The sequence below is a fragment of the Chiroxiphia lanceolata genome, chromosome 12, assembly GCF_009829145.1.
Source record: "Chiroxiphia lanceolata isolate bChiLan1 chromosome 12, bChiLan1.pri, whole genome shotgun sequence".
In the NCBI taxonomy this organism is placed as follows: domain Eukaryota; kingdom Metazoa; phylum Chordata; class Aves; order Passeriformes; family Pipridae; genus Chiroxiphia; species Chiroxiphia lanceolata.
This window is the reverse complement of record NC_045648.1, coordinates 13,855,685-13,881,229: the sequence shown is the minus strand read 5'-3', so window position 1 is coordinate 13,881,229 and position 25,545 is coordinate 13,855,685. Positions and strand designations below refer to the sequence as shown.

Sequence of the window (25,545 nt, the reverse complement as noted above, 5' to 3'; positions counted from 1 at the left end):
AATATTTTAAGAAATATCAGCTCCTGATATGAATGTAATCTTGATTTTGTCACCTTATGTGAAATATTTGGTAGTCTTTGCTGACATAATTTTGTACATTAGTGCTGGTCTGATGCCCTGGCTATTGGGTTCAGGGAGTTAAAGGGTCAGAGAACTATCATTGCATAATAGTAGGAAGTGAAGCTTTGTCAGGTAAATATTGCATCACCACAAGAGTGAGGGAAGTATTGTTAACGGTTTTTGTTGGGAGTAGCCTGGTAGTAAGACTAGAAATATTCTTGTACTGATTGTGGGCTTGTAAAAGGAACTGTTGCTTGGATATTCTTCACTTTTTGTCAGAGCAGTCTGATGATGAATTTAATGTGCTTTACTGCTCATTGGTTAGAAGGAATTCTTGACAGAGTCACTCTTGGATTCCTCATGCAAAACTATATTGTTTCCCTCTGATTTACAAAAGGATGAAGACACTGAATTTTGTGAAGCTCCATGTCTTAGGTGAAGCAAACACTGTTGTTATTGGATCCTGAGCCTGGTTGTTGCTGAGACAGCCCTGTGGTTGTATGAAATTAGAAATGATCTTATTAGAAATTAGATTATTGATACGGTGTATAAAGAAACAGCACAGTTTCTTGTTTATTGTGTTGTTCAGAAATACTTTGAAGATTGTGTTAAAAGAATGTGAAAAGAAAGACGAAAACTTTATTGGCCATCACAGTTTATTTAAAAAACAAACTCAGTTGCGATAAGAGATGTGAAGATAATTTGTTAAATTCCAAAAGCTGCTTATTTTTCATTACTATTTTTGTACATGGCTTTTCTTAGTGCAAGAGGAAGTCTACAAGCATGAGGGACTCACTCTAATGACATCCATGCAATATTTTTATCAGGTCCTAATTGATAATGAGAACACTGCAGTGCATTGTGGGTATGGCTTGGGGTTTTTGCTGTTGTGGAGCTTTTTGTTGCTTGGTTTTGTTAATATTTTGTGGGTTTGGAGGAATTTTTTGTAAATTTTATTTACCACAAAGATGAGAATTCAAGAAATTATCAAAATGGCATCAATCTTTGAAGGTCTCCTATATGAGATCAGATTGAACCTGTACAGAACACGGAGAGGGAGGGGGACCGTTGTGTGGGAATTACTGACAAGTGCAGTGTTCTTTACTCAACAGTGAAACACTTCATGAAAGTAGTGAATGTTTTGGTATGTGTGATTTTATTAATTTTATTCTTTTTTTACTACCTAGTTCCAAGATGGCAGAATTATTTATGGAATGTGAAGAAGAGGAGCTGGAACCATGGCAAAAGACAGTGACGGAAGTGGAGGAGGATGACGATGATGACGATGATGATGATGATGAGCCAATCTTTGTTGGGGAAATCACAAGCTCAAAGGCAGCTACTACATGTAAGATAACTTTTTCATCATTTAAAAAAGAGATATTTTAAGGTATTGAAAGTTAAACTCAGTTTGAAAAGATAGAATTTTTAACAGTAAGACTTAAGAAATTCTAAATCTTAAAGCTGTACATCTCTGTCATGCTGAAAATAATAATTCTTAAGAAATTCTATCCTAAAACCCAGGTTATGGCCAGTTCTATTTACATCTAACCTTAGTTCTCTGGAATCAAAACAAGGACATTTGAAGGTTTTAGCATTAACAACATCATTTCAAAATCAGTCTATATGATGCTGAAACCATACATGCAATTGCTCTCAGTATAGTTGGTATTTAGTTACATACTTGAAAGTGTCTCCCCACTAAAAGAATGTGCATGAATTCAAGTTTTCGTGTTACAGTCACTTTTTTTTTTCTCCACCCCACGTTTTGCATGTTGGTGGACACCATTCTGACAAAACCTGGGTAACTGTCTTAAGTGTCTATAATAAAAGCACAATCTGGAGAAGTGATTAATGTGAAAATGCTAGAAGCCTGTCTGGGAAGTAGGAGATATTTATTAATCATTTTACTCATCCCTTGTGAAATAGGGAGGTTTTTTCATCAAGTTCTGTGGTTTTCTCCTAACGCAGTCAGTGCAGGGAGTGAGGTTAGGTGGTTATGCTGACAGCAGATGTGTCAGGATTCCACTGTTTGTCTATGCTTGGGCTTTGGCAGGTAAGTAAAGAAGAACTGCTTTTTTGTTAGTTTAATTAATTTTAGTAATGAAACTTTTTGATTTCTGTGTATCCATTTGGTAGTCAGTTGTTAAGAGGTTTGACCTGATGTTTCTCTAGCAGTCAAATACACGAGACGTTGCCTGGTGAGGTTTGCTGCTCTCAGTTTGTGCCTCATCTCTCCTATGCTTGTATCCAAGATTTCCAGAGTTGTTTTCTGAAGGTGTATAGTTTGCAGTGGGGAATCTCAAGACAAAAGGTTAAACTATGCTGTCAGTCACACTCTGCTACATGGATTTTGGAGCTGTTAGTAACTTTTCAGTCATTGTAGTTCACAATGCTTTCATCTTGCAACTTTTTTACTTTGTTGCTCACTGGGATAGTTTGTTGCTTCTTACACTGGATTGAAAAGGTGGACTATTATTTTTTAAATATTAAAGAAATCCTGAGATTGATATTAAAGTTCTCTCACCTGAAAATAGTTTTCAAGGGTGAATATTTTAAAAATATTCTGGATATTCTTAAAAATTTGAAGGATATTTTAAAATTATTAAAATAAGTTTTCTGCAGTTACAAACTTCTAGAAAGACTGAAAAATACCTTTACTGTATTCTGGAAGGTCTAGAGACCTCTGGATTGCTGTTTGTATTTGGCAGTAGGTCATGGCATAGAACAATTATTAGGGCACTTGGGCATATGTTGGATCAACAAGTATGCTAAGATTCATTGCAGTTGCTTTAGTCTCAACATCTTTTTGTAGTCAAAGGTTAGAAGTAGTTCAGGTGAAAACTATAATTTTGATATGGTTCTGTGAACTTTAAGGACTTTGGTAAAAGGTAGAGACTTGAAATGTTTGCATCTTACTCTAGCGCTGTCCATGCACAAGTAAAATCACATACGGTATAACTTTTTACTTTATCTCTTTTCCTTCCCTCTCCTCAACTTTCCTCTTTGTAATCTTCTACTTCACTATCAAAAACAGCTCAGGAAGAATGACCTCAGTTCTTCTCTGGCTTGTAAGTAGGACCACCTGGCAGCAGTCAGGCTTCAGTTCGTTATCGGCGACAGGCAAGACACTGTGAACTCAACTTGGCTTATCACTGCTGAGAGTGTACCTGAGAAAGCTCCTGTCTGATCAGATGAAAAACTGATGACAAATGGCAACTCACGTGTAGTTCTTAATTTTTTTGGAAGTATGCAGTGCATTGCATTTTCTTAACCTTTTCCTGACAGTGCAGTTAGCAGTTTTTGTACAGACTGGCGTGGCTAATTTGAAGGAAATAGTTAAAAAGCCAACTTCGACCTGCTGGCACAGTGTCATGTAGAATCAAGTGCCCCTTCTGATGTACTGGAGCATTGTTTTGACTGAGATGAAAAGTAATTCACACTTTGTTCCCTTTATCATTTCCTGCAACTGCTCCTTTTTCCTACATTATGCCTCTTTCTTGCTTTGGTTTTCATGATGTTACAAACCTGTAATTTGTTACTACTTTACAATGTTACTGTGTGTGTCAGCTTTCTGCTGCTTCAGTGCTCTTTTACCTAAGCAGGACAAATAACACTTTGATGGAAGAGGGAAAACGGCACATTGGGTCTATGATGAATCAGTTGAGTCATGTAAGAGTAGTTTATAATTTCAAATAACTGACTTCCTGAAATGTTCTTTTTAAAAGCAGTAAACTCTGCCTTTGTATTTTAGGATGTAAATTGTGTGCTCATCACTGTCTGTCTATACTATGTGAGACATAACTTTTAGGATAGCTTTTTTGGAGGTAGATGATGCTTTAGTTTCATTTCACTCTGGAATTCAAATGTGAGGTATAGATTTATTAACAATCACAAAATGTGTGTGTTGAGCTAAATCCAGAATTTAATCCTTGTTGGTAGTTACTGCTGTGTTGAAGTAAAAATGGTATTACTATTAGGGGATGAAATATTGTTCTATCTTAAAAAATGCAAACCTGTTTGAATTTGTTGGTTGCAGCTGCTTTTTATTAGTATGATCTAAATGCAGGTGGCAGGTGATCTAAATGATCTACATGCAGCTGTGATCTTCTGAGCTCCACTGCTATTAGGTTTACTTACCAACTGGAGAAGTGTGTAATAATGAGCTATTGCTCGTGGAAACAGCCTTAAGGTTGTTAAACACAGTGTGTAGATAGTCTTAAGATCTATTGTTTGAAAACATGATGTAACTTGACCCTGGTTTGAGAAGTAACTTCAAACCTTGGTGGTTAGATACTGGAGAATCAATCTAATTTCATATGCATATTTTCACAGGTCAGAGCACAAAACTGGTCAGCAACACTAATGGAGAATCTGGGAGTTGAAAAATATTTTGATTTGATGAATATTTTTGTAACTTTCTGGGATGATTGGAAACCCCAGACTAAGACAAAAAAAGTCAAGGAATATCGATGGCATTAGTTAGGGTGTAAACATCAAATTTGAAAAATTCCCAGTGTTTCTGACGAGCAGAGCTCTGGACACAGATTACCATGCAGGATATGTAAGGAAATTAGTTCTCTTGTAATGCAATTCTAGCATGACTCCTTTGATTGCTGATCTGTTGATTTTCCTTTCACATTGGAAAATGAATATCGTGAAGTCTAAACCCAAGTTTGTCAGTGCTGTATTTTCCTGTTAATACAGAAGCAGATTGTGTCATTACTGGTTTAGAGAAAATACTTCCTTTAGTGTAGCAGTTTCTGGTATTTGAGAACTTATGATGTATATGAGAAAGAGAAGTAAATAAATGCACTATAATTAGCAAATTTAAATGTTAATGAATTTGTTTGTTTGCACTCTTATTTGTGTGTTGTCTACAAGAAAAAAACCCCTGAGACTCTTCTGTGAACTAGCTTAACTGAAGAAGAGTGGAAGAACATACCTTAACTTGCACATATTATAGTTTGGCTTGCCAGGTATTTGTTTTAGGAATAGTATTCTAATTTATAAGTCAAATCTTGGTTGGCTTAATTAGTGGATATGAATGTTACTTTTAATTTGAAGAGCAATGGAGCTATTAATTTATTTGCAATTAAGATAAAGGTAACTTTTGACAGACAAATTGAACAGAGTCAACCTCAGCTCATCACGAAGGGGGGTACAGGATGGTGCACCCAGTAGAGGTACTTTATTGTCCTAATATGGCAATTAAAAGCAAAAAAAATCCACAACACTTATGAAACATTTGACTGTAAAATTGCATAAAGATAACTTTGGAATGCTTTGCAACAGGTCCAGTTACTACGTTCAAGACCGAGAGTCACCATTATGCGACCGCTGCCTCCAGCCCCAGTGCCGTGCCCGTCCCATCAGTCTTCCAGGCTGCACCCAGACCTTTGAGCAGCTCGGGAGCAGTGCAGCCACTGTCTGTACAAGTGAATGTTTCAGGAACTTCACAGACGCTGCAGAGACCAGTCGCTGGATGTTTATCAACACAGCAGCTGCCTGGGTCAAGTTCTGGAATAACACAGCCTGTAACCATTCCAGTGACAACACAGCCAGCATCAAGGAATATCACAGTTCCTGCAGTGGCTCAACCTGTGTCCAGGTCAGAGACTGGAACAGCACAACCTGTGATGCTCAATCAGGTAAATCTTTATTCACTTAACGGGTACCATTACTTTTGAATAGATTAATGAAGAACATACTGACTCAGTCTAGTGATTTGGAGAGCTGGACTAGGTTACAGACTGGCATTATGTAAAGCCATAAAGATCCTAGGACCATAACCTTGCACTAGTAAATTAAAATGTGTATTTGGAAATACCAATTTGCCAGACTCAAAGATGATAGCTTTAGTCACAGTAAAATGACATTAAATGAAAATTACATTAGAGAAATTAGTACTGTTTAGATTCTTTATGTTGTTTGGAAAAGTGATGGAAATCCATTCTCTAAATTCTGCAGATTTCTTCACTCGGAGATGGATCCTCTGTATTGATAAATGAATTTAATTTTTAAATAGCTTGCATTTGGTGTGTAAAGTAACTTAGTGGTTTTTCCACCTGTTTTTTACAGTACCTTGCTTGGCCTTTTTGGTTAAGAGAATGCTGCAGTGGTACCTCCTTGGGGGGTTTTGCATTTTGATTCGTGAGACAGTTGTGAAACACTAGTATGGTAAGGAGGGTTTAAGCAACCAAAAGTTGCAGGACCAGCAGGTGAAACAATTTGGCAACATATTTGTATTGCTTGAAAAGCCCCAGGGGGTAACTTTCCTAGATCACATATCATTGATCTTCCTGGATTGCCACAGAACCTTAGAAAGTTGGTGTGAGGGAGTCAAGTTAGATGCTGTTTTCGTTGCCTTATCTGTTGGACATATGTGAGAGAGAAAGAATGAGGATTAAAATTCCCTATCTGTATGAGGTGAACTATGATGTGATACCTTTATTGAAAAGAATTGACACTGAAACTGTTTAGACAATGTGCCTGTAATATTAGCTTCTACTGTCAGGTTAAGATGAAGCCTGACAGTGACACCATCTCCATTGGCCATGCAAATACACATACCTGTGGTTGTCCCAGCTGCCTGTCTTTTGGTGTAAATAAAAATCATGCAACCAAATGGATTCTGCTTAACTTTTCTAGATTCAGAACTGTATTTCCAGTTTCAGCTTTAGAATAATTTTTCTTGTTTTTTTATTGTTCTTGCCACTTGATTAGATTACCCTTTTTATGGAGAAAGAAGCTTATTTGCTGTGCTTTTTTCTTAGGGAGGTTGTATAGTTTAACTTCTTGGGCAAAGTTCTATGATTTTTAATTACTCCTGTCACATTATGTCGTTTACTGTTCCTAGAGTCATATGTATACAACCTGTATTTTGGTTCATGTCCTTGGTTTGAATTGTCTTCATTCAAGAGCTCCTTAGGTTTTTTTGGATTCCTCACCTCCTCCCTATCTAGTGTTTAGTTCACTTGGGGCTGCTTTTTTATAATGATGATTTTCTGTCTTGGCTTTCTGTGATATTTTAGTTCACGCATGTTCTGTTTCTTCCCAGCTTGATTCTTCCTAAGTGACAAAGGCTTCAAATAAGTTTTTCTGGGAAATGTTTGACATTTGAATCTTCAACTTCCAGATGTTGAAACTTACCCTTGAAATTAAAATATCATGTTATGAAGATGACTGTGAGGTGTGACTAGACACTGTGACAGGACTCCTTTTTAGCTGAACATCCTTCAGAGTGTCTTCTCATTCTAATAAAGACCAAGTGCCAATATTGTGCCATTTATACCTTAATGTTAAAATTAAACCTAACTCTGTTATGTTTTTCTTAACTGCTTATTGCTGTTCCTGAAAATATTTCATGTTTCAGTTTGTGCTAGGGTGAATGGCCTATTAAGATATAAGCAGTATTGATGAATCTTGGAAAATGTTTCTCCTACCTCACCCTCTGACTTTGAATATTTGTAAAGAGAACTAAATATCATGTTTGTTTTCCCTCAGAATGTTACCCACTGAGTGAAGCTGTTCAGCTTTAACAGTCTACAGTGTTAGAGCCAAGAAATGTGGACTATTGAATTGTGTAGGTTATATCTAGTACTAGAGGGCAAGCTGTTTAAACTGAAGGCTAAAAGAGTACTTGTACTTGGAGATGTGCAAAACTTAATTTAACAGGGTACTTGGAGACATGAACCAACCTTTAGGTTAGCTGTGCTTTGAAAAGAGAGTTTGATTATTATTGTTTTCAGAAATCCTTACAAAATATACTTTACATAAAAGAAAACAAAAAACTTAGTGACATTGGGAATTAGTGCTCTTCCCAGTCAACATGCTGGAGATACCTCTTACTTTCATTAAAACTTGACCACTTAGAATTTGAATTTAATATCATCTTGCTTTGAGAAGCTTCTGCAAATCTGTGCTACTTCTGAGTCCTGGTTTTTGATCTTTTAAAATGCAGCTAGCTTTTATGCAAGAGAAACAGGCAAATACCTAAGTTTAGGTTAAAGGAAGAAAGTAATAGTTTTTTTGAAAAACAATTCAAGTATAATTTGTAACATCATCAGACTTTTTGAACAATTAGCAATTTCAACAGATTAGTAATACTTCATAAAAGGGACTTTATGCCCAGGTCATAGGATTTTTTTTTTTTTACTGTTCTGATACACAACTGTGAATGAATTAAGAAGCACTGATGAGAGTTGCAAACTTATTAGAATGTCAAACTATTTTGGGGAGATTGTAATGGACTTGATTTTCAGCTGAGTACTTACGAGTGCTTTTAAGTGATCGTGTTTTTAAAATAAAGCTTTTGAAGTCTGCAAGTAAAAAGAAATATTAAACCTCCAATTTCTTTTCCTTCTTGAAAATACCTTATTAGGATTATATTATGGATTCTCCACCAGATGCACCAGATAATACATCTGATTTACTGTTTGGTGTGAGACAGAACTCGGGAGTTCCACAGTACCAGCCTGGGCCAGCAGTGAATGTAACAGGTGGGTGTAACTGTAGTTGTTGATAAGAGAAAGAAACAACCTAATGTCATTTCATTGTAGTGCAGGTCCTTTGGTTATAGCTTTAAATAGAATTTCTGGAACATAGTACAGCTGCTTTTTTCTTCCCCCCTGTGGGTAACTTTGTGTAATGTTTGATGAAATAATCTCTGGAGCCTTGTGTTGTCAGGCTTTGCTTTTCAGTGCTTTAGACTGACTGTAATATCAAGAGATGTCATCTTATAATGCTCTTATAATTCATCTTATGCATCTTATAATGGGAAAAGGCACTGCCAGATCCACTGTAATTTTATTGACAGGTGAAGGTTTGTTTCATCACTCTTTGGCTCGTGGGAATAGGAGTGACTGTGAACAAGAGAGGGGCTGTGAACAGCACCTGGAGAGCTGAATCTGCTGGGGGAATTCTCTGGGATGATGATCTGGGTTTCCTGACTGTTATATGCAGGACTTGGAGTAGATAGGATCAAAAGGATCCTTCCTGACAAGGAAGAGAAAGGAAAAAGAGTATGTAGTTTGACAACTAAAATACTTTTTTTTCAACGATCTAAATTGCATTTCAGCAGTAAAGAGTTAACCTACTTAAAAACAAACAAAAGGTGCCTGTTTTTTGTGTGTATGTCACAACAGATGAAGGAAATTTAAGTATGCAGTGTATTCAGTCTTAAACAGGCTGTAACCTGGGACTTCCCTCCTCTTTTTTGAAGGATTGTACTTTTGTAGTAACTGCCCAGAGTCCCATTATTGTGTCTGTAAGTCCTGGAGGACAATCCCTGCTGATTCTCCATGAGGTAACAGGTCATGTACAGGGAATGGCCTGACTGGTCACACTAACAAGTTATGTAGGACAGAGTGAGAGCTGGTTTATTCTGCTTCATGTGAAGATTTTGCATTTTTGGTTTAGGCATTCACTCCAGATACACTACTGACCTTCACTGATATATATTTTCTTGCCTGTGTCCAACTCTTTTCTTAGTCTCCTTGTTGTCTTTTTGTGTTAAATAGCTTGTTGTTAAGTAAGAAAAGGGTTTGTTTCTTGAAAATGGATCAGTATTCCAGCCCTTGTTCTCCAAAGAGCAGGTATTAAAGTTTAATTGTTTGCGGTTTTTGGGGTTTTTTTTAACTCAGGGGACTTGCTTGCATACTTGAAGATTATTTGTAGTAGTCTCTTATTGAGAAAAAATTAAAAGCATTAAGGATCGTAATTCAAAACATCTTAAATGTACCATACTTGGTCTATGTTTATTTCTGTAAAATGGCAATAGGACTTAAAATTTAAAATAAAAGTTTTTTAATTGTGGGTTGAAACATGAACATTTTTATGACACAGAAGGAAAATTTAAGATACATTTGACTTTGCAAGAAGGAAGTGTCTGTGTATTTTGTGGTTTGGCTTGCTTGGGGAGGTCATGTAAGGTGCTTATGTTCATGTTCATATGTGCCAAAGCCTACTTTGCCTGTATTGGTGCTGTGCTTCCCTAATTCATGTGCAGCACTGCAGGCACCAGACATTCTGGAATATGGTATTTAAAAGGAGAATCCTTTTGGGAACTGGCCTGTGATACTTTGCAAGACAACTTACGCACATGGATCATTAAAGACATTTTTTAGCTTGATATAGCATAAATGATTATTTCTGAGATCTGAGCAGGGAAAGGCTGTTAAATAGGTGGTGATAGTAGAGTAAGAGCATTGGTACCTGCACCTTCTCTGCAGGTCAGGTGGCACTGGGGTTGTATGTAAAATGTGGCTTTCTGGGAATATTTTGAGCACGTTCTCCCACAGACTTTACCCCCTTGGAGGAGCCAGAAGAAGCCATAACCAAAAGAACTGCTGGGTGGAGTTGACTGGACTGTATCCATGGATGCACAGCAATAGATTACTGGGAGATGTTGCTGCAGACAATGCACCAGAGGCCTGAAGCAATTTGGCTTTACTGTCCCTGTTCTGTTTCCACAGTACATTCAATGCTTTTATCATAGGTTCCTGGCTCTAATGCCTTTTTCCATCATTCATAAAATGGCACCAAACCAACACAGACGCACAGAGCAGCATTAAGGACTTCACAGTAGTGTTCTAATGTCTGTCCAGTGTGCTTTGGTCCTTCTTAACCATCACTTTGGATATGGTACACACTAATATTGTGGGTATGAGCACAGCCACCTGTTGGATAATAGCTACAAAAGTATCCACTAATAGCATAAAGTGACCACACAAGAATTGTTCAGCTGCTGCTTTTCCCTGCTGTCCTGAGCCCTCGGAGTCCCAGTGGCCTACTGGATGGAGGATTGGTCAAATTACTCTGGAATGTGGGTGATTCAAGGAATTCTTTTGTCCACACTGCAACTGAGAGAGGCACTTTTATGATAAGAGATGTCAATCTGATTTATACCAACTAAATATTAAATAATACTTGCAATTGGTGTGATTAGTTTTCAAAATAAGCCCAATTTTTTTACATGAGCAAACAACAGAATTAAAATGTTAATCAATGTATATTCTCCTAGTATTAATATAGTTTTCTGAAAGAGGGAATTTACTAACCAGAGTTGTATAAACTGAATTAAGACTACTCACCTTTATAAATATATAAAAGTCTTCAAAATTTTTATCACAGATGTGTCAAAATTTTAAAATTGAAATTATTAACAATTTTGTTAACGTATAAAAATAGTCCTTTTTTCCAAGTTGGGTTTTCTGAAGTCAAATAAAATACTTTACTGAAGATTGTTGTAAAATCAAGCTGGTGGCTGGATGCTCAAATATCCTCAGTGATACAGAAGAATGCTAAAGTCATACCAGCTCTATGGAAGCCTTTGCTGAGCAAGACATGTCAATGTAAGCAGCTCATATACCTAACATGTTGTGTGAGTATAAGTGAATTAAAACCCTCTAGCAGCTGTAGTATCTAAGGAATAACCTGTTCATTTTGTGTATGTGTGAGTGAATGAACCCTGGGCAAACAATGCATAGAGTGAGGCATTTGAGCTTAATATGTTTATTTACATTAGAAAGAGGGAAAGGTGTGCTGCAAAGGAGAATGTTAGGATGTTTAAATATGTAGAAAACAAGTGAATTATGTTTTCCCATGTATGAGGCACAGTGTGGCAAATTCTCCAAGATGCTCATCAGCATTCCCTGCAGGGATCTGCCTCTGTGCATCGACTGGGGAGACTCTCCAGAATGTTTGCTGGGTTTGGATAGTTCCCACTGAGTAAACACACTATGGGTGGGAGAGGGCTGGTTTGTTTCTACTCAGAAATCTGAATGATTTTTTGTGACACAAGATGTCTCTGCTTGTTGAGAAGACTTTAAAGATACTAATTCAGGGGCTTATTACACCCAAAAAGTCCTTGGAGCAGCTGTACCATTGGAAGGGGAATATACAAGAATGTCTTTAGCTCAGATCACTGTGTCCAGAACTGAAGTCTAATCCTTGTCATAGTTTCTCATAGTCTGAACACTATTTGCAGTCTGTGATTTTGAGAGGTTTACAAGACCTGTGCTGGCACTTCAGACTTTTTGATATGTAGCTGTGGTCTTTCAGGTCTACTTGAGCACTGAAACTTTAAAACACAACCAACCAGAAAATCAAGATGGCAAGAATTCTATGACTGCTGGATTTATCAACTAATTCTGATGAGATAAAAGAAAGGGGGGAAAAGTCATTTTAGCAATGCCAGGCAAGGCAGCAAGGACTCAGATTGTGGAATCTCCACCCTTGGAGATAGTCAGAAGTTGACTGGACATGGCTCTAAGCATCTTGATAAAGTCTGATTTACTTTGAGTGGGAGGTTGCACAAAATTACCTCTCAAGGTCCAACCTAAATTACTCTATGGTTCTGTACTTTGATTAACTATTATAAAGTGTGTTTTACAGTTTCCCCTTTTTGTGCAGCATTAAAATAGTAATGGAGGGGAGAAGGGAGATTTCAAAGAGAGGATGTTCCTGGAAAGATCTTTCCCTCTTTGCAAGAAGAGAGGTAGTCTAGCTGTTTTAGAGTATTTAATAATTGGGTGCATTTTTCTTCTGAACCAAAAGATGCTTTCCAGTGATTGTTATAGACAAGGATTCTTGACTTTTGATATTTCCACACTGTATTTTCTCCTATAATTTTAAAATGAGGAGTTATCTACAGTGTGATACTGATTGTTTGGAATCATTTCAGATTTGGGATTTTTACCTGTCTAATTTGGAGCTGGTTTGCTATCAGACTCTTTCCCAGCAGCCAGAAGGAAGTGGCTGTAGCTTGAATATTACAGCAAAAAAAATCCTCCGCCCTGTTTTGAATGAAATAGATATTGTGCTGCAGCCTATAATACAGAAAAGATAACCAAAGGATCCTGCTAAATGCAGTAACAAAGAAGTAGATCCTACTCACTGAGAACCTCATTTTGCTGAGTTTGTCTCTGAGCCATCCCATACTAGCACAGCAGTTTCTAGTCTGCCACAGAACCCGGTGCTGAAGCCCTGCAGAGCACGAGATTTTGCTGCAGAACCCGTTTGCTTCAGCTCAGTTTGCCCTTAGCTGTGATGTGTGAAAATGTTTCCAGACTGTAGTAACCTTATGGACTATGCAAGACTAATTCTTTGTAAAAATGTATAACACTGTTACATCGTCGTCTCTTAACTCATACTCTCATTCCCTTGTTGTAAGCTGGATGTGTTTCTGTGTTTATTTTTGTTACATTTTTTCGTAGCCCCTGACAGGGACTCTACTGTTGAGATGTTACTTTTCCTATGTTTAACTTTTAAACTACTTACTCAGTCTGGAGTCCTCCAGATCTGTGAATGACTTGAGAATGGAAGAGAATTTCGTCTGAAAAGTGCCTCTTGTTCTGATGGTTTTTGGCAGTTTGGAGAAAACTTGAAGCTTGGGTATATTCATTGAAGTTTTAGGCTGATGCAAAGTTTTAATACCTCTCTTTTGCTCAAAAGGTATTAATCATTTATGTTGACAAGAGAAGCACCATTTCCTTTCATTACTGGGAGTAATTATTAATTTAGAGAATTTATTCTCTAGGTTCTCCAAAGACACCTTTGCTCATCAGTAATGATACATTTGAATAGGCCTAGATTCCAACAACTCTCCAGAGAGAAATAGTCTCATGGTTGAGAACCAAATGCTGAAATATTTCCAAAATCAGTTATCTGAACCCTACTGTGATGATGATCAGGTCATAGCATATAACAGGCTTTGCATGTTCATTTGAAGATTAAAGTTGTTAAACCCATCAGAAATCCATCCTACCCAGGGTGTGATGGGGTGCTGGTGCACAGAGTGAATGCTTTGTCTCTGTCATGTTACCTTCACCTCCTCATATGTTTTTTCTTAGTTTGTTGCTAAGATTCTGTAGAAGTTGTTTATCAGTATATATCAAACAGAACGAACTCCAAGATGGGGGAAAAGGAAGGGTAGTTAAAAGATGGTTGTAAAACCTTTCTTGTGGTTACTACAGCTACGCTGATGGAATAGTTTTCATTTGAAATAGAATGTTTGGTTAGAAGAATAATAATGATAAATTGAGTATTCTGTTTGAATTCTGAATCTTCACATATTTTAAATTTTACAGGGACAAATGCTGCATCGAGCACCATTAAAAATGGAGGACCTTTTCCACGAGCTTGTCCAAAGTGTAATATTCATTTCAATCTTATGGATCCTCTAAAAAATCATATGAAGGTAAAATATTCTGGGGCTGGGAGACATTAGAACAAGCTCATGTGGGCTTCTGTTTGGTTATGCAAGCATGCCATATTTTGATATGAAGATCGTTTGGCTTCTGTCTGGGATCAACCAGAGCCAAATGCTCAGTCTCGCAGTCATGGAGAGGAAGACTGGAGCAGGGGAACTCTAAATCCTGCTCCTTTTTGCCTCATTTTTCCAATGTGATGAAGGTAAGTGTCTATGATAATAGACAGCCAGATGACTCACATCTGTGTTAGATCACTACTGACACAAAGATGACAGTGTAAACTCACCTTTTTATCTTGATATGTCACTTGAAACATCAAGATAAAAATACTTGATACTTGACATTAAAAAAGTTTAGTTGAGGGGAAGAATTTAATTTGTAGTTCATACTTAAACACTGTGAGAAACAAAACTTGTAGAAACTGAGCATCACTTTGATTATTAAACTACTTGTTATTGTTTCTGGAAACATTGTTTCCTGAAAAATATTTAATATCATTTGACAAAGATCTGTGCAATTCTCAGCCATATGTATTCCATTTCAGGGGGCAGATAGTGATTTTGCAGTCTATACAGAGTATGAACTACTGTGTAATAGAAATCTGTGAGGATCTGAATTACTGTTACCACAGATGGTTCTGATTTACAGGGTCACCATACCCTGAATGGTAGTTATTTTTCTCTTCAGCTCGGAAACACAATTAAGAAATGTAGATAAGTGGAAAAAAACCCAAGGGTTTTATCTTTTTGTAATCATTATTTGGTCAGAATAGCTTTTGGACTGAGTACATCAATGGAGTGAAAGAACCATTGAAGAAGTGTGTTTACTTAGTAGTATTTAGTTAAATTTTTAGTTGAACTATGTGGGATAAATATCCTGAGTTACATTTCCATGATAGGAAATTAACTCCTTACTAGTAGGCTTATAGAAAGTAGTCCTGCACAATAAAAACCATTATTCAGCAGGAGAAATTCTGTCCTCTGAAACATTCTAATTTTGTGCACTGTTAGTAACTTCATAGTACCTTCTTTATGAAGTACTTCATACATTTTAAGTGTTAAGTTTCATAGTATCTCTATTTGACCAAGCATTCCTTATGTATACTTGGACAGAAAGAAGTTTGAACAATGTGTACTGTGTGACTGAGAATTTCTGAATTTTTTAGTAATGCTGGAAAGAACTTTGGCAGGTTTCAACATATGTTCTCCCCTAAGAAATAAAAGATAGAACTTTACATTAAGTTCTCAATAAACTTATGCTTGTCAGCAAAATGCTTGCATAAAGACTGCTTTTCTCTTCCTTGTTAATGAAGTAGAAATTTTTCTCGTGAGCGAGGCAACACTCTGGTATTCTAGGGTTTTTTTATTAACTTTGTCTTACATGAACCTATGAGAATCATCCTTTTCCAGTTTTTATAATATGTAGTGGTTTATTACTTGAACATTACATAAAGATCAATTGTTTAAAATCATATGAAAATATGACTAAGGCTGGTATATCAGAGAACTGAGCTTTGCATCTAAGTCTAGTGAGTGCCTTCAGTTTTTGAAATGCTGTTGTCATTGATGCAGTTTGATAAGAGAGACTGACACCTTTGTCTCTTTCTGTCTCTTCTCCTCCCTGTTTGCCTCCAGTATTGTTGTCCAGATTTGGTAAATAACTTTTTCCCAGCAACGATCAAAACAGAATGTTTGAGCACAACAAGTAAGATTGCTGAATCTGAGAAAGGAAAATTGATTATGTTAGTTAATGACTTTTATTATGGGAAGGATGAAGGTGACACCCAGCAGGTGCAACAGGAGCAGAAGACTCATACGACATTTAAGTGCATCAGTTGTCTCAAAGTTCTTAAAAATAACATAAGGTATTTGAACTCACTTCCTTAATTGTTTTTTAATCACAGCCCATAGCAGTTTCATGTATTAAAAATTTGTGCCTCTGGAATAGAGTTCTCTTCTTCCTGAAGACTGATAATATTGAGTGACTGAACAGAAACTGAATTAATTTTTACTTTGCGTGTGTGGCCATAACTTGGAACATTTTACAGATTATAGTACAAATTGTAGTGGTGCCTAACATAAACATAGAGATTTAATGAGAGCAGTTGTAGGACTTTGGGGTTAGAAGGGGCAACACAAAGTATTTTACAATTTGCCATCTGGATTGATGGTGATACTGGTGGATGCGAGTGTTAATTCCCTCTAGGGATGCACAGTGACTAATAGTCTGTGGTTTACTTATGTAACATCTGTTATTTTGATGGAATAATTTTACTTCCAAATGCTAAAAAAAAACTTCAGTAAGCTGTTTTAGCAGGTAGACAAGTTTGTGTCATCGTTCCTTTGGAAGTTAAGGTCACTGAACTTTTTTAGGTGCATTCTTCAAAGGAAGCTGAAGTAGCAGAATGTAAAACTGAAAAATGGACTATTGCTTCAAAGGGCACAGTCTGCAAGTTAAAATGAACAGGTTTATGCTAACATTAGGCCCATATTATTGAACAAAACAGAAGTTTTGTGTAATTAAAACTATGAAATCTGCTATTAATCATTAAGTATTTTCTACTCAGCATTATATTGTAAGCTGTTGGTGCTACGGTGCCTGTGGGTTCCACAGCAAGTCATTAAAAACGTGTGAGCACTTTTTAATTTCTCTAGAGTTGATTTTACCATATTAATTTTTGCTGTAGCTTTGTAGTTGTACTCTATACTTCTGTAACTTCAGAATTTTTATTCCAAGGTGTATTTTGCACCTTTAACTATTTCTAATGGACGAAATAAATACATAGTACCTTTCCACTTCAAGTATAAGTTTTTTGGACCTTAATTCAGAAAACCAAAAATGATTCCTCATGGTAGTCCCCTGCTTTCTTTAAGTGGTTGAACATACCACTGCAATACTTTTCTGTTAAGGTAATATGCAGTAACAATGCTGGTTCCTTTTGCCTGGTTAGGTACCTGCATAGCTTCAATTGGCTTTTTTTTTTTTCTTCTTCCTTTTTTTTTAACCAGCTGCTTGATATTAGAAGCTTGAGCTCAAGAGACTATTCTCCTTGCTCATTTGTTTTTCCAGTTCCAAGGTTTGCATTCCTTTTGTGACTGTGACCTACATTTAAATGTTCCTCTGGCTGCACTGAAATGAAGCACATTGACAATAGAAGAGTTTTGGAGGTTTAACAGTAGTGGCTCAGGCAGCAAACCTGTCCTTGTGCTGCTCCACCAGTAATGGTGACCTGCTGTGCTGTCATGGGTGCCTGGACTTCTCAGCCAGGATAGGTTCCTACTCCAGACAGGTGGACAAATTAATGAGGAAAAGGTGCTAATTTGAAGCAGTAACATCCAGTTTCTCATCCTCTTTTGACATCAGCTGCACAATGGCATTCTTTGATAACTGTCCTTCATAATTCAAGTTCAGTCCTAAATGCTTTAGACAAAGAAGGCTCCTGAAACCCTGCCAGGTTTGAATGGGTGTGGTTTTACATAAAGCTGTCATGTCTAAATTGCAGATATATTCTTGCTATTTAGTAGTTTTTAGCATAGCTACAGTTATACTTGTTTCAGAATGTGTCTTTGAGACTGATGATGGTGAATGAAGTGTCAACATGTTGTGTTCTTGGTGTCTTTCCTTAATTTCTTTTATTTCAAGGCAAAAATATCGTCTAAGTAAACATGAAAAATGTAATAGATTGCTTTGTCTTAAAACATGTTTCACATATGTTTTATGCTCTTTAAAGTCAAGATTTCTAGTCAGCTTTGTCCTTACAGAGTAAAGTTTCTAAAGAATCCTGTACGTCTTGCTAGTGATATGTCACGTATAGCAAATGTTAAAGTGTTGGTTTTTGCACCTGTTCACTATAATTTAAAGGTTTATGAACCACATGAAACACCACTTGGAGCTCGAGAAGCAGAGCAATGAAAGCTGGGAAAGCCACACCACCTGCCAGCACTGTTACCGGCAGTTCCCCACCCCGTTCCAGCTGCAGTGCCACATCGAGAGCACACACACGCTCTACGAGTCATCCAGTAAGTTGGATCAGAGCCCGTTGAGTTTTTCCTAAGCCACAATTTTTAGGGATTTTCTGACTTTTACTTTGCTGGTTTGTAAGTTCAGAATAAAGCTATTGTACTTAAAGAACAATAATCTTGAGATTTCATATAGGAACTGAGCGCTCCTTCAATTTATTTTTTTTTTTTTAGGCAAGTGTGTGTGCAAAAAAATGTATTTTAAAAAAACTTTTGGGGTTTTTTCCTTGGTTTTTTTTTTCCCTTTGTTTTATTTTAAGTTTTTTTTAATTGAAAGCTTTACTGGAAGAACTCATGTTGTTTATGACCCCTTGCCCTCCTGGCTTTCTGAAACTGTACAGGGAATTTCTTCTAAAGAGTAGAATAATATTAGATTGCTTTACCTTTAGAAATATATACAGTTCACATATACATATGTGTCATGACTTATCTATTTATGACCCCAGTCAAATTTTGACTTTTTATCTTGTTTTTCACTTTTTCTAGCCATTTGTAAAATCTGTGAACTATCCTTTGAAACAGAGCAAGTTCTTTTGCAACATATGAAGGATAATCACAAGCCAGGTGAAATGCCATATGTTTGCCAGGTATCTAAGTGACTGTTTCCTATTTAGATTACACCACTCCCCTGTCTCCCCTGTCAATAAACTTTTAACAAAAACAGTCAACCTTTTTTATTTTAGGTGTGCAGCTACAGATCCTCAGCTTTTTCAGATGTAGAATCTCATTTTAGAACAGTTCATGAAAACACAAAACATTTGCTATGCCCATTTTGCCTCAAAGTAATTAAAATTGGAGCACCGTATATGCATCATTACATGAGGCATCAGGTAAGCAGATAATTTCAATCCTTAATGCTAGAAAAAATGCTAAATATATGTAAGGAATCTCCCTCTGAAAAATGAACCTCAACTGATTTGTATGGTTGTTACTGGATAAGAATAGTTAATAAAATATGTTAGAAGAATTTGAGAAGTCTTTAAGGGAATTGTTAGACTTTGTCATGTTCTTGTGTGGCAGCATCTCCCTGTTAAAAAAAAAATCTCTGAATATCCTTAAAAGAATCTTTTTGCTATTTGGGTTCTTCATTACATTGTAGTGATGTGTTCTGCTGTTCTGGAGGTTACTAGCAAACCTTTCACTAGCACAAATAAAGAAAAAGATAATGAAGTGTCATCTTGTAACTGGAATCTGATTTCTCCTCCTCTTACTAATCACGCTGCCTTGCATTTTCAAGCATTTAAATATTCTCTCTAATTCCAAACAGTATTTTGTCTTTGTACAGTATTGGAAGTTTGTTCAGCTGAAGGTTTAAAAACAGGATGAGCATTGCTTGAGACAAGCTAGTGCTCGGGTTTTGTTTATCATACCATCCATGCTTACTATAGCTTGTCTTATTTCTCACAGAAAAAGGGAGTGTACCGCTGCACTAAATGCAGACTGCAGTTCCTAACCTGCAAGGAAAAAATGGATCACAAGACTCAGCATCACCGAACGTTCCGGAAACCCAAACAGTTAGAAGGCTTACCTCCTGGGACAAAGGTAAGTGTCCATACAGGAAAATTTGAGGGGACAAAGAAGGAAAAAGAGGAAAGACTGGAATATAAGTATTTTTCTCCTTTTTTTTCCAAAGCCCAGTGTTTGGGATTGTTTTTTGGTGGGTTTTTTTTTCCTCACCTCCAAAACTAAAACCCTAAAAAATACTCCTGTTGCAAGAATTACCAGGCACAATTTATGGTTTCTTCTTGGTGATTCCTGGTGTTGTTTTTTGTCCCATTGTTCCATACATGTATATAGCAGAAGTCCAGTTAGAGCTGCAGCTTTCTTGAGCTGTTACTTGCCATTTATCCTTTCTTGTGCTAGGAGATGCTTCTGCATCGTTTCTAGTGAAAGATTTTTGACCTATGGAAAGGTGTTGGCAAAAAATGCAAGACCTGCTTTTCCATAGACAATATATGCTAAAAGCTGAGTTCACCAGGTCTTCTTAGCTTCAGCATTTGAAGGGGTTGGGGGAAGACTTGGGTCCCATCAGTAAACTTAAGCCATCTTTAAATCATCCTTTGATTTCTTAAGAAGAAACTACTTAGACTAGGATTTTCTTGTAGATTGTGAGAGTTTTTCCTGCAGTGTTTTAATGAGATGTTGAAATATATGTCCTTTCAGTCGCAAGGAAGAAAATTTACATTTTGATCAGCTTTTCATAGTTCATTTGCTGTAGAGTCAGGAAGGGGAAAATGACTGCAGTTGATGTTGATTGTGTTGCTTGGCAGAATGAATGTAAAGCACTGATTCTGTACTCTGTGACAAACCCTCAATTTTCTAAAGATTTCAGAGTCTTCATGATCTAGCAAAAGCTTAGGTTATGTTAAAATTTTGGTGTTAGTAAACCTTGACAGGATGCACATGATAAGACTGAAGAGCCTGGGAACAGGTTTAGAAGATGAGGTGCTTCTGAACCATGAACAGTACGACTGTGAGTGAAAACTCAGGAACCAAATTTAAGGGCAAGACAAGGGAGTTTGATAATGCCAGAAGAGAGGTCAGAAACCAGAATTAGTCCTTGGGGTTCTAGGATGAGGAGCAAAAATACCTGAAGGAAGTAGAGTGGCTAATCCTGAGGCAACAAGACACAGGACTTTTGTTAAATCCAGGCACTGATGGGATTGCTTGGTATTCTTCTTAGAGGGCTCATTGGCCTGACCCTTCTGCTACATTTTTTTTGTTTTAAGAAAGTAGGATGTAGCCAGTTGCAGGTCTGAAAAGTGTGTTTTTGTCATGGCTATTTCCACCAAAAGGAGCTTTTTAAGCACCCAGGAGGCTATGGAGGTTACCTGTAGTCCAAAAGTATTTTCAGTGTTTTGTGTTTTTCAAAGTAATCTTTACTCAGCAGAGTTTCTTATGCTATGATTTCTGTTCTTAAGTGTATTAAGCTTTGAGACAAATAGAAATGGGAACTTGAATCTAAATTTTCTTTTATTTCATACTTGCAGGTGACTATTCGAGCATCTCTAGGATCTCATCAGTCAGGATCATCAGCTTCATCTTCTGTTAGTACAAGCAGTTCCACCTTTCAGTTATCACCTAAATCTAAAACCACAACCACTAAAAATCATAACAAATCTAATACAAATAAATCAAGAGGAAAATCAAAACAAACTACATCAAAGAAACAAAATGCATGGACCAACAGCAAAAAAAAAAAGGAAGTTACAAATATAACATTTCATCATCTAAGGTAAAATATTAGCATTAAATCTATCTTTAAGTATACTTTGAATATAAATGATCATTTAATTGTCCTTTGATGACTTCCAGTACTGTAATACAGAAGATCTGACACCTCAGGTTTGCAGAAAAAACAGGTGCATAAACTTTCCTCATACTGGTACTGTGATTAGAATTCAGTATCTTCATTCACCGATTTTAGTAGTGGCAAACCACTTTGTTATGAAGAACAGATGTCCTGGAAACTTCTCTATGCTACATTTAGAATTTTTCTCTGCACAGAGCCACAGACTCTTGAAATACTGACTCATTAGGCAGATTTATGTTTAAAACTGACCTGTGGAGGGGAATACATCTGCCTGGGTGTTCTCTGGAAGTTTTCTTATGAAGGGAAAAATATTTTTTCTTGTTCCTTTTTTTTTTTTTTGAGTACCCATTAGTTAAAAGATTAAATCCTGTCTGTCCTAGGAGCTAACAAAAAATAATCAAGAAAGTAAGGCAGCATTTTCCCAGTAGCTTGTTTTTATCTTTGCAATTTTTGGGGGTTTGCTGTCCTTATGTTAATAATTACATGAGTGTTTAATGACCAGAATATAATTTCATTGTTAAGGTAAGTTAGCAGTTTTCTTTGTCAGAGATGTTGCTGACTTTCACAGTGTGTAGCTGCAGGAGACATCCAAAATCAGCCAGCAAAATTGGGGAAGAGTGGGATTACATTCTTGCTTTGTAGATGTTTCAAAGCTCGTGGGGAATATTGGAGTGACAGAAAAACCAAAAGCTTTTTCTTTGCAAAGTTTTGTGTGCAAGTGTAACCTCTAAGTATTTAGCTGATACATTTTTGAGTTCCTCATTTTCCCCTCATGTAGGGCAAGCTTGAAGCAAAAAGTTTGAAATAGTTTCTCATCCTGAAGTGTTGCTCTTCACTGTTAACTCTTCCATATCCCTGTCAGGTGTCATTCGGGACATCACAAGTGCATTGAGTGTTACTCAGAAATCAAGGATTTCGCCAGCCATTTTCCTGCCTACGTCCACTGTAGTTTGTGCAGATACAGCACCAGCTGTAGCAAAGCCTATGTGAATCACATGGTGAAGTAAGAACTCTTCAAAGGTTTTACTGGCTTAGCAAATACTTCCTAAAGTCGTGTAAGGTGGGCTAAGTGTTTGTTAGCTGAATTTTGAACCGGGTCATCAGAATGGCAGGGATCTGTGTAAGGTTGGATTTTTTACTTTGTGATGAAGGCCTAAACCCCAGGTTCTTGTTTTGCCTTAAAAATCCAGTGGTTCAGTGTTTTGTCTTTGCTTCAGAGTTTCTGTGGGATCTTCCATAATCACTTCAGCCTGAGTTAGGAAAAATGACTAATTATTGTGTGTTCTCCAGGTTTCAGATGGAAGCCTCATCTGATTTTACGAGTGCTGAATGCATATAGAGCACAGCTATTGCTAGTGAAATCTGTGCTCAGATGTAAAGGATGTCTCAAATAGCATACTCAAGTGGATGCATTTTGCTTATGTTACTTCTGGTCATCCACAGAAATAACATCTCATTTTGCAGGAAGTTTGTCACCGGTTGTGCAGCAGCGTAGGGTATTAGTGATGACAGCTGTAAAAAAGCCTGTTAAGAAAACAAATGCATTAGTTTTTAGAGCCATAGAGTTATACTGTGCAATAATTAGACACAGATCACATAGCAGTGACAGTAAAATAAAGTTTTGAAAACCTACTTGTTAATCCTGTGCCCTGAACAAGCCAGCTGTATTGTGGAAAAATCCTGAAGGCAGCTGTCTTTCTAAAGACATGTATGTATAAAATGCCTTGGCATTTGTGAGTGCTAGAATTCTTGGGTCTGTGACCTAAGTCACACTAACTTCAATGCTCATGTAAGTCCTAGGCTGTGATAGTTTACATGCCTTTATGCATATAATCTACTGTTTGCAATCTTGAAAAAAATAACAAAAATTATTGTGCTTAATGCCAATTGTTCAAGAAAAAGTTTACTTCAGAAGGGGAAAGAGAAATCTAAGGCAAACTGTTCCTTTTGTGGCCACTGCCCTGGCTGTTTGGTCAAATTCAACTATGCATTAAAAATAGCCAGTCTTTTGTCCCTTGTGCCCTTGATGCACTAATGCTTCTCCTACTTGGATCCTCTGCAGCACCTCTCCTCACCTCTTTGGCGAGTGTAAGGAAAAAGGAATGGTGAGGAGGGAGACTGTTGGAGGGTGTTTCTGCAATAGCAGCCCCTGTACTCAGCTGCCTGAATGTGTTTTCATGGGGGAGAACAGTGTTGACACATGTCTGACCTGCATAAGGGACAACTTACAAGTTGTCTAAAAATTGCATTTCTCGTGTAGAGCTGTCTCTTTTGGAAACACAAGTTTGGCAAAGCTTCACTTTTTTGTGGTGCACTCTGTGGCTGCAGCTATGGCTCTTCAAGCCCTAAATTGCTGATGGAAGCAATGTAACTGTTCTTACAGGACTGTGCCAATGAAATTAAACCTTTCCTCTCCCAAACTCGTTACTTACTTGGAAGACATTGTTTTAAACTAGAGCTGAGATTCACAAGCCTGTAAGCTTTAGGAATGTTTAGGAATAATGCAGGACAGTAATTCAACCTTCTGTTTTCATGCCTTGTCATAAGCAAATTGCAGGACCATGGATAGTGCAGGGGATATGAGGAGTAATGTACTCAAGAAACCAGTTTAAGTGGTAATGTTGTCATATATTTAGTTTTCACAGTGCTCGTCCACGTAAAAGATTTTGGATCTATAAGAAGCAATCAGAAGAACTACGGTAATGCAGCTTTTTTCAGTTACAGATCATTATGTTTTTACTTTCTGATGTTCATTGATAGTTGAGATTGTAGGCTCTTGAATTTCTAGGTTTCCACAATTTAGAAAGATCAGAGATATGAAACTTCCAATAGCAGTGTTCTGGTCAGTGACAAATATGTATTATTTGTCAACAATAATTATTTTTTATCTTTAAGTAGTTTTTAATAATATTTCTATTTCTTTATTTTTCCATTATTCATAAGGTGCAAAATGGGGAGGGGGTGAGGGAAAGAAAAAACAACCATGTAAACAAAACCCATCAAAACAGAGAAACTCATGCTTTACAGATAAATTTCTGTCTAAAGTCATGTTCTTTGTACTACATCCAGCATGGAGATGCCCTGGTCATTGATGGGGATTTCCTGATACTAGTTGCAGTAGAAAAAGTAAGAATATGTTTTTATGTGAATAATCTCATCTGAAGTTGAATGAATTTCTTTTTATGGTCTGTCCAGTTGCTGTAAGTTAAGAAAACTGTTGTGTTTATACTTCCTTTTTGTTTTTTCTTTTCTAGAGGCTTGACTGTAGTGTGTCTTAACTGTGAATTCCTGGCTGATGTTTCTGGCTTAGATAGCATGGCCACACATCTGAGTGAGAGCCACACTCATACTTGTCAAGTTATTATAGAGAAAGGTAAGCACATAGAGTCTCTTTTTTATATGCTATATAAATACTTAATGTGGATGTCTCTGTTATTGCAGTCCTGTTGTTAGTTGCATTATTGCTGTGTACTTGGATTTGACAGTGAGTACTTCTGTATTTTCACATTTTTAAATAATTTTAATTAAATGCTTTGTTTTTATTTTCAGTTTCTGTAGATATCCCAACTGCTGCACAAGTATCTGAGTAAGTTTTATTTTACTGCTTAATGTTTTTTTTCTGTTAATTTAGAAGATAGATGGTCAAAATTTACACTCTGAACTTGGATTTCTTTTGAATTTCATAGAATTTGAGATGTATGGATGAACACGGCCCCTTACTTTACTAGTGCTTTGTGCTCTTACCATGTCCACAATTACAGGAAGGAAGAGATAAAATGATTACCTATTGCAGCCAAAATCAAAACCAGCTTTTTGTTCAGTTTGGAGAGGCATAAATAATTCTTGCAGTGTTGGAACTTCTCAATCCTGACCTCTGAGTCTAGACACAGTGAGACTGTTACTTTAGTTTACTTTAATATTAGCTTTATTAAATGAGCAT

General features: G+C 36.9%; 1 protein-coding gene across 6 annotated transcripts in view; it reads left to right on the top strand.

Moving 5' to 3' along the window:
- The window catches only part of ZNF280D (zinc finger protein 280D), a 41,672-nt gene that overhangs the window by 3,707 nt on the left and 12,420 nt on the right, over window positions 1–25,545 (top strand). For 3 of the 6 annotated variants that reach the window (XM_032700143.1, XM_032700145.1, XM_032700144.1), the window contains exons 2-15: window positions 1,248–1,408; window positions 5,356–5,711; window positions 8,444–8,561; window positions 14,151–14,260; window positions 15,908–16,137; window positions 18,135–18,292; window positions 18,779–18,879; window positions 18,976–19,122; window positions 19,700–19,834; window positions 21,283–21,527; window positions 22,468–22,608; window positions 24,242–24,304; window positions 24,860–24,978; window positions 25,155–25,191. In XM_032700143.1, coding sequence (XP_032556034.1) covers window positions 1,255–1,408; window positions 5,356–5,711; window positions 8,444–8,561; window positions 14,151–14,260; window positions 15,908–16,137; window positions 18,135–18,292; window positions 18,779–18,879; window positions 18,976–19,122; window positions 19,700–19,834; window positions 21,283–21,527; window positions 22,468–22,608; window positions 24,242–24,304; window positions 24,860–24,978; window positions 25,155–25,191 — 2,114 coding nt within the window. In that variant the 5' untranslated portion in view covers window positions 1,248–1,254. Of the gene's footprint in view, window positions 1–24; window positions 1,409–2,031; window positions 2,117–5,355; window positions 5,712–8,443; window positions 8,562–14,150; window positions 14,261–15,907; window positions 16,138–18,134; window positions 18,293–18,778; window positions 18,880–18,975; window positions 19,123–19,699; window positions 19,835–21,282; window positions 21,528–22,467; window positions 22,609–24,241; window positions 24,305–24,859; window positions 24,979–25,154; window positions 25,192–25,545 lie in introns of those variants that run through there. The other 3 variants (XM_032700142.1, XR_004359268.1, XM_032700140.1) reach the window with 3 other exon arrangements.